This window comes from Haliotis cracherodii, unplaced genomic scaffold (assembly GCF_022045235.1).
Source record: "Haliotis cracherodii isolate W230 unplaced genomic scaffold, xgHalCrac1.p SCAF_3, whole genome shotgun sequence".
Taxonomy (NCBI): domain Eukaryota; kingdom Metazoa; phylum Mollusca; class Gastropoda; order Lepetellida; family Haliotidae; genus Haliotis; species Haliotis cracherodii.
The window spans coordinates 41,468,271-41,484,709 of NW_027266286.1; the positions used below are offsets into that span (position 1 = coordinate 41,468,271).

Here is a 16,439-nt window from a genome sequence, read left to right on the forward strand (position 1 = left end):
TTGCATACACTTTGCAGGTTATCAAAGGTGGCTGGATGAAAGAGGACATACAAACTCCAGGGAAGGCACCATTGAAGAAGAGTGTTGTTAGTGTTAAAGGGACTCTTCCACCCTTGGTATGTTTGTGTCATGTGTCAGACTTTCCTGCTCTGGTGTGTTCCAGTAATGACAAATCTTCTTGTTATGATGTGCACCTTTCTGGATGACATTTGGGGATGCCTCGTGGCTTGATGTGGGTACATTTCTCAACGTCTTTTCTTCCCTGTCTGATTCTATGATACTATGTACTGTATCTTGGGACCATCTCATCTTCTTCTTCTGGATGACATTTGGGGATGCCTCATGGCTTGATGTGGGTACATTTCTCAACGTCTCTTGCTATCTCTTCTTCCCTGTCTGATTCTATGATACTATGTACTGTATCTTGGGACCATCTCATCTTCTTCTTCTGGATGACATTTGGGGATGCCTCATGGCTTTATGTGGGTACATTTCTCAACGTCTCTTGCTATCTCTTCTTCCCTGTCTGATTCTATGATACTATGTACTGTATCTTGGGACCATCTCATCTTCTTCTTCTGGATGACATTTGGGGGTGCCTCATGCTTGATGTGGGTACATTTATTTCAGTCTCTTGGTTTCTATTCTTCCCTGTCTGATTCTATGATACTATGTACTGTATCTTGGGACCATCTCATCTTCTTCTTCTGGATGACATTTAGGGGTGCCTCATGCTTGGTGTGGGTACATTTATTTCAGTCTCTTGGTTTCTATTCTTCCCTGTCTGATTCTATGATACCATGAACTGTATCTTGGGACCATCTCATCTTCTTCTTCTGGATGACATTTGGGGGTGTCTCGTGGCTTGATGTGGGTACATTTCTCAACGTCTCTTGCTATCTCTTCTTCCCTGTCTGATTCTATGATACCATGTACTGTATCTTGGTACCATCTCATCTTCATCTTGACTTTTGGTGAATTTGGGGTCATATTCTCAATGCTTTCATAGTGTTGTCATCATAAGAGTCATCTTGTTGCCACATGGAACTTTTCAGATTGTCAAAGGACCTTTAAGGAGGGTAACCAACAATCCACAGTGCCCAGCTGTGGAACATGATGATAACTCAATAAGAACCCCTCCAGCCAGGGTATGTCAGTGTTCTTGGGACTTTACTAGCTATTTGGATGTGGGTTTGTCATTGTATGATTAATGTTTGTTTGGTCTAATATGGTTTCATTTATTTGTCATATTTTCAGCTTGTGTCACTGTTTAGTTATGTCTGAGGGAGAACTCCTTGTAGCTGTATCTGTGTTGGAGAATACTTACTAGGTGGTATATCTGTGGGAGAACTCCTTGTAACTGCATCTGTGTTGGAGAATACTTACTAGGTGGTATATCTGTGGGAGAACTCCTTGTAGCTGTATCTGTGTTGGAGAATACTTACAAGGTGGTATATCTGTGGGAGAACTCCTTGTAGCTGTATCTGTGTTGGAGAATACTTACTAGGTGGTATATCTGTGGGAGAACTCCTTGTAACTGTATCTGTGTTGGAGAATACTTACAAGGTGGTATATCTGTGGGAGAACTCCTTGTAGCTGTATCTGTGTTGGAGAATACTTACAAGGTGGTATATCTGTGGGAGAACTCCTTGTAGCTGTATCTGTGTTGGAGAATACTTACTAGGTGGTATATCTGTGGGAGAACTCCTTGTAGCTGTATCTGTGTTGGAGAATACTTACAAGGTGGTATATCTGTGGGAGAACTCCTTGTAGCTGTATCTGTGTTGGAGAATACTTACTAGGTGGTTTGTCTGTGGGAGAACTCCTTGTAGCTGTATCTGTGTTGGAGAATACTTACTAGGTGGTATATCTGTGGGAGAACTCCTTGTAACTGTATCTGTGTTGGAGAATACTTACTAGGTGGTATGTCTGTGGGAGAACTCCTTGTAACTGCATCTGTGTTGGAGAATACTTACAAGGTGGTATGTCTGTGGGAGAACTCCTTGTAGCTGTATCTGTGTTGGAGAATACTTACAAGGTGGTATATCTGTGGGAGAACTCCTTGTAGCTGTATCTGTGTTGGAGAATACTTACAAGGTGGTATATCTGTGGGAGAACTCCTTGTAGCTGCATCTGTGTTGGAGAATACTTACTAGGTGGTATATCTGTGGGAGAACTCCTTGTAGCTGTATCTGTGTTGGAGAATACTTACTAGGTGGTATATATGTGGGAGAACTCCTTGTAGCTGTATCAGTGTTGGAGAATACTTACTAGGTGGTATGTCTGTGGGAGAACTCCTTGTAACTGTATCTGTGTTGGAGAATACTTACAAGGTGGTATATCTGTGGGAGAACTCCTTGTAGCTGTATCTGTGTTGGAGAATACTTACAAGGTGGTATATATGTGGGAGAACTCCTTGTAGCTGTATCTGTGTTGGAGAATACTTACTAGGTGGTATGTCTGTGGGAGAACTCCTTGTAGCTGTATCTGTGTTGGAGAATACTTACTAGGTGGTATATATGTGGGAGAACTCCTTGTAGCTGCATCTGTGTTGGAGAATACTTACAAGGTGGTATGTCTGTGGGAGAACTCCTTGTAGCTGTATCTGTGTTGGAGAATACTTACTAGGTGGTATGTCTGTGGGAGAACTCCTTGTAGCTGTATCTGTGTTGGAGAATACTTACTAGGTGGTATATATGTGGGAGAACTCCTTGTAGCTGTATCTGTGTTGGAGAATACTTACTAGGTGGTATGTCTGTGGGAGAACTCCTTGTAGCTGTATCTGTGTTGGAGAATACTTACTAGGTGGTATATATGTGGGAGAACTCCTTGTAGCTGTATCTGTGTTGGAGAATACTTACTAGGTGGTATATCTGTGGGAGAACTCCTTGTATCTGTATCTGTGTTGGAGAATACTTAGGTGGTTTGTCTGTTGGAGAAGACCTATGGCACATCTCTGATGGAGAACGTCTATGTCTTATCTTTGATTATATTCAAAGATAAGCATGAGCGTGTGTGGGCATTCTAAAGGTCTTTACAGGTAGCGTACTGATCAAGGTTGACCTTTCAGATCATCAAAGATGGATGGTTCAAAGATCAAGGCCACATTGTAAGTCAGATTCCATTTAGACAGGAGTCAGAGGCTTCCCCAGTAAGGACTACTCCTGCAAAGGTATGTTATTTGTATGCAGCATCTGGTGGTTCTATGGTTTGGATTGATAACCCTTCTACCATGGGGCTTTTCTGAAGGGTATGTCCACTTTGTGGTTCTTTTGTTCGGTCTGTGTGTTGGGGTTTCTACTGAACAGTATGTCTGGATCTATGAAATCTAAAGAAGCTCTATTATTTCAACATTCTGAGCCATGTAAAGCCATGACAGATATTTTGTTGTTGCCATAGTTATCCGTGCACCACTATACAGATTTGCACCCCAAAGCTGTCATTCTTCTTTTGGTATTTGCTAACACATCCATGATTCTTCAACAGACAATCCTTGTGTGTCTTAACTCTTTAAACAAGGGCTTGCCATATTCTTGTTAAGTTGCAGAGCGCCACTCGTCTTGGTTGGTCATCATTCTTAGTTGGCAAATAATGCAGTTACCGAAAACAGAATCCCTTACTCATACAGGTACTGGGGTACTAGCAACTTAACCATTCAGCCCAGGAATCTCTACAAAACTAGTTTGTTTGCACTGACATTAGACTACATAACATTTCAGGTCGTCAAAATTGGCACGGTGAAAAAGGATGTAAAATCTCTTTGCCCGGTACCAATAACAAAGGACAATGACAATCACTCATCAAAAACTCCCCTGATAAGGGTATGCCTCTACAATGCCCTTCACATGGCCATTATTTGTTATCTTTTTCTATATTTCTATTTATTGGGTCGAACCATTTTGGGTGCATTTATACACTATCATCTTGACTGACATCTTTGTGGAACTTCACGTCTGTCTGTGGGTATGCTGTAATCAGTCTTCTGAATCATTCTGTTACTCACCACTGGCTCATTCCACATCTCTGGATGCCCTATCCTGACTTATTTCCGACCTGTTGGTGTGAGACAATTGTTGCTGTTGTCCACTGGGAACACTGGCTCCTCCTCCTGCATCACAGGTCAAGCTCTGGATCTGTCAGGCTTCACTTCTTGTCCTATTGTTAAGTATCATGAACCTTTCAGGCTGTCAGTGGTGACTGGGTTAGACACAGCCTCCAGCCTGTGAGCCAGGAACACATTACTGAAGAAGAGGAGGATGTTGATGAAGAAGATGATGCCTTTATTATAGAATCCACCAGGGTAGGTGAATACTACTTGTGTCTCAACCACTGTTTTTCTTCTCTGGTATTTTGATTACCATCCTACACAGTTGATCACAGTGGTCTGTGCTGTCAAGGTCAAATATTGGATAATTTCAGGTTTTCAGTAGTAGTTGGATGACAGGATCCCTTCTTAAGCACCCTGGTCTGGAGGAGGAACTCCAGGAGAAGTCAGTACCTTCAGTCCCTGGAAGGGTATGTCTCGTAGCCTTCTGATTGGTGCTGGTTATTGTCTCATGTCTCATTGTCAAATGTCACTACAATCCTCTGTGGATCAGATTTCCACTTTAACAGTGCCATTTATTGGACTGACTGTCAAGTGATTTAAAGGATATCACTTTATGTTCAGGACTGTACTGTGTTCAAACTGTTTCCACACTTTGGTGTGCTCTCTTGTCAGAAACATTGCCCTACTAACACATACCACCCATCTCACAGCTAGCTAGTTCTGTTCCTGACATGTATATCAGAATATTATTTCCAGGTTGTCAATGGTGGTTGGATGAAAGAGGGACACAATTCTGTGAGGGAAAAGCCAGTCATGGAGGACAGTGGTCCTGCCATAGTAAAAACTCCACTGGCCAGGGTATGTCAGTATGTCTGTCTATCTGCCTGTGTCCATCCATCACAAGCTGCTATGACTGGCTACAAGATGCAATAGGTCATAACACAACCCATTGGGCCAAACCATGCCATTTGTGGATATTTCTGGGATTTCCAAACAACCTTAGCCATGTTCCTCTGACACAAGAAGGTGGAGATCAGTCATTTGGGAAGGATTAAAAAATTAATAAAAACATAACAAGACTTGAAAGTTTTAAATATTAATTGACCACAAGTATAGTCTCCATATAGTCTTCATACAAAACACGGACAACTGACATATTTGAAAGAAAATTTCTCAAAAGGCAGGGTGTGCCAGAGCTGTGACGAAAATGAATTTCAATTCAGCATGGCATTAACGTGTACCATAATTTTGTCTTTAAATTTTACTTTATGCTTTAATCCTGTTGGCTGTGGACATTTTTCACCATCCTGTATCCTTACAAACAGAAGCAACACTTGTTGCAGGGGCTCAGAGACTCCCAGCATTGGCCCTTTGTACCAAAGAACAGGGTCCAAACTGGGCTCGGTGTGGGAAACCTATGTTTGGTGTCCCCAACTACATGGATTGAATATTGCTATCATGTGATCATTGTTGCACCCTTGACCTTGATGATTTTACAGGTGTTCAATGGGGGTTGGATGACAGAGGGCATTAAACTTCCCAGTCAGGGGCCTATCATAGAGGAGACTGATGTGTTGATAGTTCCTCTAAGGGTATGTTTATTTACTACACTACCTTTACATGGGATACTGAGGTACTTTATAACATAACACATGAGTAATCAGTATCATGGCATCATATCCCTATCAAACTTTGATGAGTATACATCTTGTCCACGTGGTGTATGTATCTCTATCTCTGGACTAACAAGTTATCACAGCTGGGATGTTTCTGTCCAGATGACAACAGGACTTCCATGTGATGGGGCTCAGAGTCATATTGGTCTAAATGGGTTAAACTCACTCACTCACTCAGCATGATGGCTACGTGATCTGCACAATGCCTCTGCTGTCTACTTTTGGCATCACTGCTGTTGATCTTTGTCCTATCAAATCTTGGAGGTATCTTTATTTTGGTATCTTGCCAAAAATTCTGGGCCTTTTGATATCCTCTTCTCTCTTTGTTCTTTGGGGACGGTGGGGTAGACTGGTGGCTAAAGCTTTCACTCGTCATGCTGAAGACCCGGGTTCGATTCCCCACGTGGGTACAATGTGTGAAGCCCATTTCTGCCATCCCCTAGAGTGTTGGAATATTGACATGGGTGGCGTAAAACCATACTCACTCACTCATGTGTTGTCGGTGTTGTGTTAAGGCCTATGATATTTCAGTATCATGTGTTGTGCTTGTCTTTTTTATCATTTCTTGGTATTTGACTATACTGTCTTATCCTGGTATGTTATTTCTCATTATAACCCAAATGAGAGAGAGATAGTGGCGAACTAACTTTTGGGTAATTTCTCCGTGAGAAGAAATCATATCTTATAGACTGAGCATTGTGATTGGTTGAATAATTTGAGTGCTGATGTACGACAAACTTATTCTCAAATGTCTGGTTTTGACCTCAATCTAAAATCCTGTGATATTTAAATATGCCTGGTCTGCTGCCTTGTCTACCCGGAGTCATCAGACACAAGCAGTGTTAAACCGACTAAACAACAAACAAATAACATGAGACACAAGGAACAGCCAAGGTGGCACAGACGTTGGGATGGTAATCATATATATGGCTGTTTTCCTGCTGTCCTAGTGGATGAAGAGCTCACTGTGTTGCATGTCTCTGTTGCATGACTCTGTTGCATGATACAATTTTCAGGCTGTGAGTGGCAAGTCTCTCAAGCAGGATCAGCATCTCACCAGTAAGGATGACATCATAGAGGAGAATGAATCTCTCTTCATTGAAACTCATCCTCCAAAGGTATGTGTCTGTGTTGACATTATCAGGATTCTCACATAGTATCATTGTTTTGTCCACAAGAATGACACGCTTTGGTAATTCCTTGAGTTGAAAGGATTTTGTTCACTGTACAATGTCCTTTTATGTCCACCTTCTCACAACCAGTGTTGTGTCCCCCTCCTCTGTGATGTCCACCTTCTCACAACCAGTGTTGTGTCCCCCTCCTCTGTGATGTCCACCTTCTCACAACCAGTGTTGTGTCCCCCTCCTCTGTGATGTCCACCTTCTCACAACCAGTGTTGTGTCCCCTCCTCTGTGATGTCCACCTTCTCACAACCAGTGTTGTGTCCCCTCCTCTGTGATGTCTTCCTTCTCACAACCAGTGTTGTATCCCCTCCTCTGTGATGTCTTCCTTCTCACAACCAGTGTTGTGTCCCCTCCTCTATGATGTCTTCCTTCTCACAACCAGTGTTGTGTCCCCTCCTCTATGATGTCCACCTTCTCACAACCAGTGTTGTGTCCCCTCCTCTGTGATGTCCACCTTCTCATAACCAGTGTTGTGCCTCCCTCCTCTGTGATGTCTACCTCTTCACAACCAGTGTTGTGTCCCCTCCTCTGTGATGTCCACCTTCTCACAACCAGTGTTGTGTCCCCTCCTCTGTGATGTCTTCCTTCTCACAACCAGTGTTGTGTCCCCTCCTCTGTGATGTCCACCTTCTCACAACCAGTGTTGTGTCCCCTCCTCTGTCATGTCTACCTTCTCACAACCAGTGTTGTGTCCCCTCCTCTGTGATGTCTTCCTTCTCACAACCAGTGTTGTATCCCCTCCTCTGTGATGTCTTCCTTCTCACAACCAGTGTTGTGTCCCCTCCTCTATGATGTCTTCCTTCTCACAACCAGTGTTGTGTCCCCTCCTCTATGATGTCCACCTTCTCACAACCAGTGTTGTGTCCCCTCCTCTGTGATGTCCACCTTCTCATAACCAGTGTTGTGCCTCCCTCCTCTGTGATGTCTACCTCTTCACAACCAGTGTTGTGTCCCCTCCTCTGTGATGTCCACCTTCTCACAACCAGTGTTGTGTCCCCTCCTCTGTGATGTCTTCCTTCTCACAACCAGTGTTGTGTCCCCTCCTCTGTGATGTCTTCCTTCTCACAACCAGTGTTGTGTCCCCTCCTCTGTCATGTCTACCTTCTCACAACCAGTGTTCTGTCCCCTCCTCTGTGATGTCCACCTTCTCACAACCAGTGTTGTGTCTCCTCCTCTGTGATGTCCACCTTCTCACAACCAGTGTTGTGTCCCCTCCTCTGTGATGTCCACCTTCTCACAACCAGTGTTGTGTCCCCTCCTCTGTGATGTCTACCTTCTCACAACCAGTGTTGTGTCCCCTCCTCTGTGATGTCTACCTTCTCACAACCAGTGTTGTGTCCCCTCCTCTGTGATGTCTACCTTCTCACAACCAGTGTTGTGTCCCCTCCTCTGTGATGTCCACCTTCTCACAACCAGTGTTGTGTCCCCTCCTCTGTGATGTCCACCTTCTCACAACCAGTGTTGTGTCCCCTCCTCTGTGATGTCCACCTTCTCACAACCAGTGTTGTGTCCCCTCCTCTGTGATGTCTACCTTCTCACAACCAGTGTTGTGTCCCCTCCTCTGTCATGTCCACCTTCTCACAACCAGTGTTGTGCCTCCCTCCTCTGTCAGGTCTACCTTCTCACAACCAGTGTTGTGCCTCCCTCCTCTGTCATGTCCACCTTCTCACAACCAGTGTTGTGCCTCCCTCCTCTGTCATGTCTACCTTCTCACAACCAGTGTTGTGTTTCAGTCCCCCACAGCAATGGCACCATCCCCAATAAAGAAGAACGCCTGGGGCGAGCAGTCATCACCGCTACACTTCTCCGACTACAAACTTGGAGGAGAGGTAACAAAATGGCGTTCATGATAAGATATGACATAAAGATTTATACCAACGTCTATATGCTGTGGGTATGCTGACAGTAGCTTGGTGTAAACAGTGACTGACAGTAGCTTGGTGTAAACAGTATCTGACAGTAGCTTGATGTAAACAGTATCTGACAGTAGCTTGGTGTAAACAGTATCTGACAGTAGCTTGGTGTAAACAGTATCTGACAGTAGCTTGGTTTAAACAGTATCTGACAGTAGTATGGTGTAAACAGTATCTGACAGTAGTATGGTGTAAACAGTATCTGACAGTAGTATGGTGTAAACAGTATCTGACAGTAGCTTGGTGTAAACAGTATCTGACAGTAGCTTGGTGTAAACAGTATCTGACAGTAGCTTGGTGTAAACAGTATCTGACAGTAGTATGGTGTAAACAGTATCTGACAGTAGCTTGGTGTAAACAGTATCTGACAGTAGTATGGTGTAAACAGTATCTGACAGTAGCTTGGTGTAAACAGTATCTGACAGTAGCTTGGTGTAAACAGTATCTGACAGTAGCTTGGTGTAAACAGTATCTGTCAGTAGCTTGGTGTAAACAGTATCTGATATTTTATGTTGTAGTTTTCAATTACATAACATTTACACCACTTCATATGAAGCATAGGGGCGGTGGGTTAGTAAAGTGGTTGAGGTGTACACTCGTCACGCCAAAGACCCCGGTTCAATTCCCCACATGGATACAATGTGTGAAGTCCATTTCTGGTGTCCCCCACAGTGATATTGCTGGAATATTGCTAAAAACGGCGTAAAACCACACTCACTTATATGAAGCTCAGTGTTTTTTTCCCCCGTTACTTTAGATAACGAGATCACAGTTTTCATGTCAAGTCCTGCTACTGCTAGTATACATGTTACCTGCCATAACATTCAATTTGCTGCACAACCTTCTGATGCAATGTCACAATGACCTTTGCATAGTGGATGTTACAAATAATACATTAACCTCTGTGTGTGAAGTTATTTGACCTAATTGTTTGGACAGTTACTCTGACATAATTGTGTGAGATGTTACATTGACCTGATTGTGTGAGATGTCATTTTGACCTGATTGTGTGTGATGTCATATTGACCTAATTGTGTGAGATGTTACATTGACCTGATTGTGTGAGATGTCATTTTGACCTGATTGTGTGTGATGTCATATTGACCTAATTGTGTGAGATGTTACATTGACCTGATTGTGTGAGATGTTACATTGACCTGATTGTGTGAGATGTCATTTTGACCTGAATTGTGTGAGATGTTACATTGACCTGATTGTGTGAGATGTTACATTGACCTGATTGTGTGAGATGTCATTTTGACCTGATTGTGTGAGATGTCATATTGACCTGATTGTCTGAGATGTCATATTGACCTGATTGTCTGAGATGTTACATTGACCTGATTATGCAAGATTTTACACTGACCTCTGTCTGTGATGTTGCATTAATCTTTGAACGTCAAATTCATGTGAGATGTTAATTTGACATCCGAGTGGGATGTTACATAGACCTCTGTGTCCGATGCTGCGTTGACCATTGGACATCAAATGAGCCTGTGTGTAAGATGTTAAATTGACCAATAAATGGGATCCTCCCAAAGCAGGGGAGTTAACTGACTGTCAAAGTCCAGTTTCCACCCTTGCCGTTTCAGCTGCAGTTGTGGAGTAATATTTTGGCTGGACTAACGATTCTATGCATTGTCCAATCAAAGTTGAAATAGACATCAGGTTCATAAACAACATGGATTTCAACATAAAGATGTCGGTTGACTGCACGATTTGCAAAATATGTGTACCATCAACAGATATTTCCCAAATCTTTTCATGTTGCATGTGGAAGGTGAGAGGTGGAACCTGATTGGTCCATATGAGGGACATAAAAGGGATATACCTCTTAAAGGCCAGTGATACGACTTAGCCCAGAAATTCCAGCCTAGTTCGGCAAGGGTGGAAACTGGACTCTTAAAACTCCCTTTTTCCAGAAAGATGACTGTTACATTGACATTTGGATGTCAAGTTTTCCTGTGTGTAAAATGTTACTGTGACCTCTGTGTGGGACATTACAGAAGCAGCAAGCGAAGAAGTCAGGTGGTCAGCTGCCCCCAGTGAAGACGAGGTCCAAGCCACTGGGTCTCCTGGACCACTATGATGCACCTCCTGCCCACATTCTAGCAGACCCACGGATCCAAGACAGGGACCCAGATCCTGAGGTACCCTTTTACCATCGTTCTATAGGTGTTCAGTAGTTCATGCATTAGTGTTACAAATGTCCAACCAAAAGAACCAAAAAGGGGGCGAAGGAGTAGCCTAGTGGTTAAAACATTCACTCATCACGCCAAAGGGCTAGGTTCGATTCCCCACATGAGTACAATGTGGGGCCCCATTTCTGGTGTTTTTGCTGTAATATTGCTGAAAGGGGTGAAAACCATACTCACTCAGATCCAAAAACAGTTTTCAAGATAAGGGCATGCTCCTGTACATTGCTACATTTCTTTTCAATGTGGGTTTACGTGTTCCAGGGGAAACTCCAGGAGAGGAAGAAGAGACTGGAGCAGGTGTACAGTGTGGAACCAGCCTGGTCTGGTGAGCAGAACAAGGTCAGTTTGGAAATGGTAACTTACGGGAGATTTGATTTGAACTGAAAGTCAGACTGTTTGCTTGTTGTTTAACGTGGCACACAGCAATATTCAAACTACATGACCGCAGTCTATCAGGACCCAGTATCCATAGTAACCACCCACTGCTGCCAGATCCAGAGAGGGTGGGTTGGTTTGTACAGGGGGTGTTGCAGTCAGCTATCATGTCAAGCTGCGTGAGTTATACTTTGTTGACTTCGTGGATTTGGTTGTTTTCAAAAAAACCTTCTTGATCAGTCTCTGGCTTCCAGCATCAAACTGCCATACAAGGATTGGTCATTAGGAGGGACATTAAAGGGACATAACTCATAACAGCCACTGGAGGTGCTACGATCAAGCAAAGAAATTCCAGCCTAGTTCGAAAAGGTTTCAAACTGGACTTTTATAGTCAGTGAACTCCCTTGCCTCAGGAAATAACCAGGATTTTGCACTCACGAGAATCAGTAAACAAAGCCATAAAGCCTTGGCACGAAGCACATGCTGCATGACTCCTGCAGGACTTACTGTAGTTATAAGGTACATAAGCAGGGACTTGCTCTGACAATTCACATATAAACTAACACCTACTTTACTCCAGGCCAGGAAGCCAGTTTCGTCTAAGACGTCAGGACAAAGTCAGAAATCCTCCAATAACAGCCAGAGGTTTGGGGACGACCCTCAATCTATGGACCACGAATTTGAGACGATACACCTTTATGAATCCAGGGATTTGGTACGTGACAAAGTGTTTGATAATGTTGTGATACTGATTACACAGGTGGTAGGCCTACTGACTTGAGTGGAGGGCTTTCCTCATCTTCACTTCCTTCAGAATGAGGGGGCACGGGTGGCCCAGTCGTTTAAGGCGCAGCGATTCGCTGGGCAGTGTTGTGTTCCTTGAGCACGCCAGAAACCTATGATTGTGGGTTCGAATCCCGGTTTGCCCCGATTATGTTTCAAGGTTTGTCAGCACCATACCCATGCTCTAGGGTTTCACCGTAGTGGAAAACGTCTGAGACCTGCATCCCTTCGGGCTTTCCTCCCACATTAAGCTGACACTGCAGCAAAATAACTGTAATATTGTTAAAAGCGGCATTAAACCCAACTCACTCACACACTCCTTTATAATCATGGCATAGAGTGTACTGTACAGACCATTTACGATGATCTTGACGGAAATAGGTACGAAATTGAAATAAGAAATCTGCAGTTGGTCCCAAAGGAATGAGGATGACAACCTCGTCACAGTGTTGCAGGTCGTAAGGTTCTAGTTCTGGTTGTCGTGATTTGATGGTGTGTTTTCTCATTTCAACAGCCGCTGTACAGAGGCCGAGCCGATGACAACTGGGGGAAAGTGAAAACTGCTGTTGAGAGAAAGAAACGGCAACAGCGAAACAGCGGCGAGTTACCAAGACACTTTGTAAATAGTGAAGAGGACTTGTCCCGGTATGGGAGTCGACAACCGTTCGGTGGGATACGGACGACCGATGTGGGTGTGCCCATCATGTCGCGACCCCGTCAACACAGGGAGGACAGCAGGCACGATCCTAACCGGCATTACCGGTACATGTAGACATGTGATGTCTGTGAGAGAAGATCTAGAGGGATCACTTTAATGAAAACACTCATGATATAGAAGCTTTTCACTAGATCGGATGAGATGGACATGTGTAAGCTACATATGTTAACGTTAGAGTTTGGGCAGATTTGCAGAGAACCATGGATGACACCTGACTATATGCTATAATCATGTTTTATTGGTAATTCATGACTGATACAGATGGATTTGTTTAACTGATTAGATATTTATTGAAAAGACTTTCCCATAAACCCTTTTAACTTTACATCATGGTTTGTTATCAATATTTGCATGATCAAGTCAAGTGACAAATGGTCAAACAATTTTAACCCCTTCAATTGCAAAGAAAGCTAAGATCACAACTGTTATTTATTAGCAATATGTCCCAATATGGATGAAAGTTGAAATGAGTATGCATGCAAATTTGACCATTGATGGAACAGTGATCTTAGGTCGAGCATTAAAATTCAAGATGATATTACTTCATGTTTTTGTTTGCAGTTTCAAGAAAAAAAGTATTATTTACTACACTTTTGTTCGAGTTAATTTCATGAATCTCTTTGTTCAAAATAAAAAAAGTTGTTAATTGAGATGATGCTTTTAGAAGGGCTTGTGCAATTAACTGTAGAGACAACTTGCCATTAAACAGATTAAACTTGAAAGCACTCTTATATTATTTTAATATTTTTATGGAAGTTTTGAACATGACTTTTCATAATGTATAATGATTATTGTATGACCTACTCTTCAATGAATACCTCAAGCTATACAGCGGTAATAATATATTGTTCTTGTGTTTCTAAGTCTTTTATTTTTGTTATATTACTTAGATGTATATTTGAATATTAAGAAATCCACCAGTATATCAAAAAACATGAATTTTATTATCACAAAGCATTTACTGCACAATGTATTTGATTCAACTCATACACATTAGGTTTTTCAAAACTTCTTAAAGATTTCATTTCAAGATAAAACATATTATATTTTCCATGACGTAGTGACATTATTGTACCTATGTATCGACAATCATTGCTTCCTTCCAATGTGCTTTAAGGCTGCTGTAATGGGTTGAAGGTACATCTGGTTTTAATGTATATGATCTATTTCAAACATGAACACTGATTCAGGTTTATATATCCAAACGGAAAACGTTTACTGATGAACTAAAACATACCAATGGTCATTTCTTAATTCGTAAAGAATATATGGTGGACATCATATTCAATTCTTTATTCATGTTCATGTGTAGGCCAGCGGCCCATGGTACAATATTTGGTCCATCATTAACATTTATAGGCTTAGTGTTTGGAGTCTAACATTCATAGCATGGTATATAAAAGTTGCAACATTTCTAATAACAGTTTCATTGTTTACCGCCATAAGCATATTGAATTTAGCAAGAGTAGGATGTACAAAATACTTCTGTGGTGAATACTGAAGACGAAGTTCATGATAAGCGTTACAAATTAATTCTCGACATATCTTTGGTTGCAACTATTGCACAATCTCTGCTCTCGTGGAGTATTAACGTATCTACCAGTCTCAATGTGGAGAGTGTGGGAGCTACAGCGAAACTGGGCTAGTGCAACACGAAATTTGTTGATAGTGATAGCAGACAAATACAACTCTAGACAAAGGAATTTTTGAAAAGTGTATAATGGAACATTTTAGAACTATTTGCTAAAGACCATCATATCACATCTCGATCATACTTAAAAGAAAGGGAAAATATGCTTTTGCCCGCCATACCCATGCACTTCTGAGCGGGAGCAGTTTTTTTCGGCTTTAGAAATACGAAAAATGGTCCTCCCACACAATTGGTAAAAAAGATTGTCTAATATAGTAGTCTAATAGTTTTGTTTGGTCCAATAAATACAGCTGGTAATTCTTCATTAAACTCAATCATCCAACTCTAGATCAATGAGAAGTAAACAAACACACACACACACACACACCCACACACACACACACTGCTCATTGCAAACCCATGTTGACCAACGAACATTTGGCACATGGCAAAATATCCATTGAGAAGAAACCTGCAATCTTAATGTCTTTTCTTCTCCATTGTCCCCCACCTACAGACCATGTATTTTCACAAGGACATCTGCTCATTACGTCAGGCCTAACTTGAGAGTTATCTCTGTAATACTTCCAATAATTCCATTTGAACGCAGTGCCTTTCCATGAATACATTGTCCACCAATCATGACTTGCCATTCGGAGAATGACTTGGTAATTGTAACAGAGGTCATTTTTATACGTGATCACAATGTGTTTGGGTTTTGAAGATTTTATACTCTGTGTATACTCTTTAAGCATTCTTCACATAGCAACCAGTGCTAATTGTACAGTGATAGCACGACTGGTATCGTGGGACGGGGAAGTGGTGTGGCACTAATGGGTGTGGTTCTCCTAACTGTGTAAGACCTGGGTGAACATCAGTCCTAGGTCCACATAAATATGGTCCTAGGATCTCATAATATGGTACCTGAGTCCTAGCAACTATGTCAATAGTAAAAATGACGAGGTAATAGTTTGTGTCCACGTGACAGCCTTGTTAACTGAGCGAAGTTATGTGGGGGAAGCGTTGAATGGTCGCGGGACCAAGTAGATGAAGCGCTCGTAAAAGGTGGGAATATTATCAGTTTTATTTACAGATTTTCTGTTGAAGAGTATTTCTATTGGCAGAGAACAACACTGTTTGGGAAGGAGGTGAAACAGCGTGTCTCTGTTAGAAATATGATCCCTTAGATTTTCATTGCAAAATTTGTTTTCCAGTTTATTCTGTCATTATTTGTTTTTCGAATTTGGAAAAATATCAAGGGAGTCGATGGAGTTACAAATGGTTTCTTTTAACGAAAAGAAACCGGCACAGACGTTCTGTACCAGAATTCTTGGCAAGAATTATATATTTTTGCACAAAATAAACACACTCAAAGTCAAGAGGATTTTGAGGCCGGTACCTGAGATGTTATTTTGTGTTTTGTATGTCAATGTATGTCTCTAACGGGCTGTGTCTCCAGTGCTAGCGATGTTATATTGAACAAATGTGTAGCCAGGGATGTAGGTTACATTGCATGGACATGTATCAGCATTTAATCCAAACAAAGTCATTTCATGCAATAAATACCCTTAGTCATCATCATGAATGTGTCTGTTTTTTCTGTCTGTGGTTCGATCCCCTGGCCGCGTCACACTAAAAGACGTTAGAAAATGGTGCTTCTTGTTTCCTATCCTGCACTCTCCGTATATCTCCGCGAGCGTGCACTATACACCCTCTATTACTCTGGACTAGTACAATCAGCTACACACACAACGCACGCACATACCTGGTCGCAATATAAGTGCAATAATCTTGAATGCGACGTTAAACCCCATTAAACCACCTTCCCGTCTTGAGTTGAACCCTGTGGAGATTCCAGATCACAATAAGTCCCCAACTCTGCATGTAAAAACGGATGGTCACATTGTGTTTCTT

General features: G+C 42.2%; 1 protein-coding gene across 1 annotated transcript in view; it reads left to right on the top strand.

Moving 5' to 3' along the window:
• LOC139475937 (uncharacterized) overlaps positions 1-16,106 on the top strand; it is a 133,226-nt gene extending 117,120 nt beyond the window's left edge. Inside the window, exons 57-62 of the mRNA XM_071259152.1 lie at positions 6,741-6,842; positions 8,642-8,737; positions 10,828-10,971; positions 11,281-11,358; positions 11,975-12,109; positions 12,692-16,106. Of these exons, the coding sequence (XP_071115253.1) occupies positions 6,741-6,842; positions 8,642-8,737; positions 10,828-10,971; positions 11,281-11,358; positions 11,975-12,109; positions 12,692-12,949 (813 nt within the window). The 3' untranslated portion in view covers positions 12,950-16,106. The remainder of the gene's footprint in view (positions 1-6,740; positions 6,843-8,641; positions 8,738-10,827; positions 10,972-11,280; positions 11,359-11,974; positions 12,110-12,691) is intronic.
• The last annotated feature ends 333 nt before the right edge of the window (positions 16,107-16,439 follow it).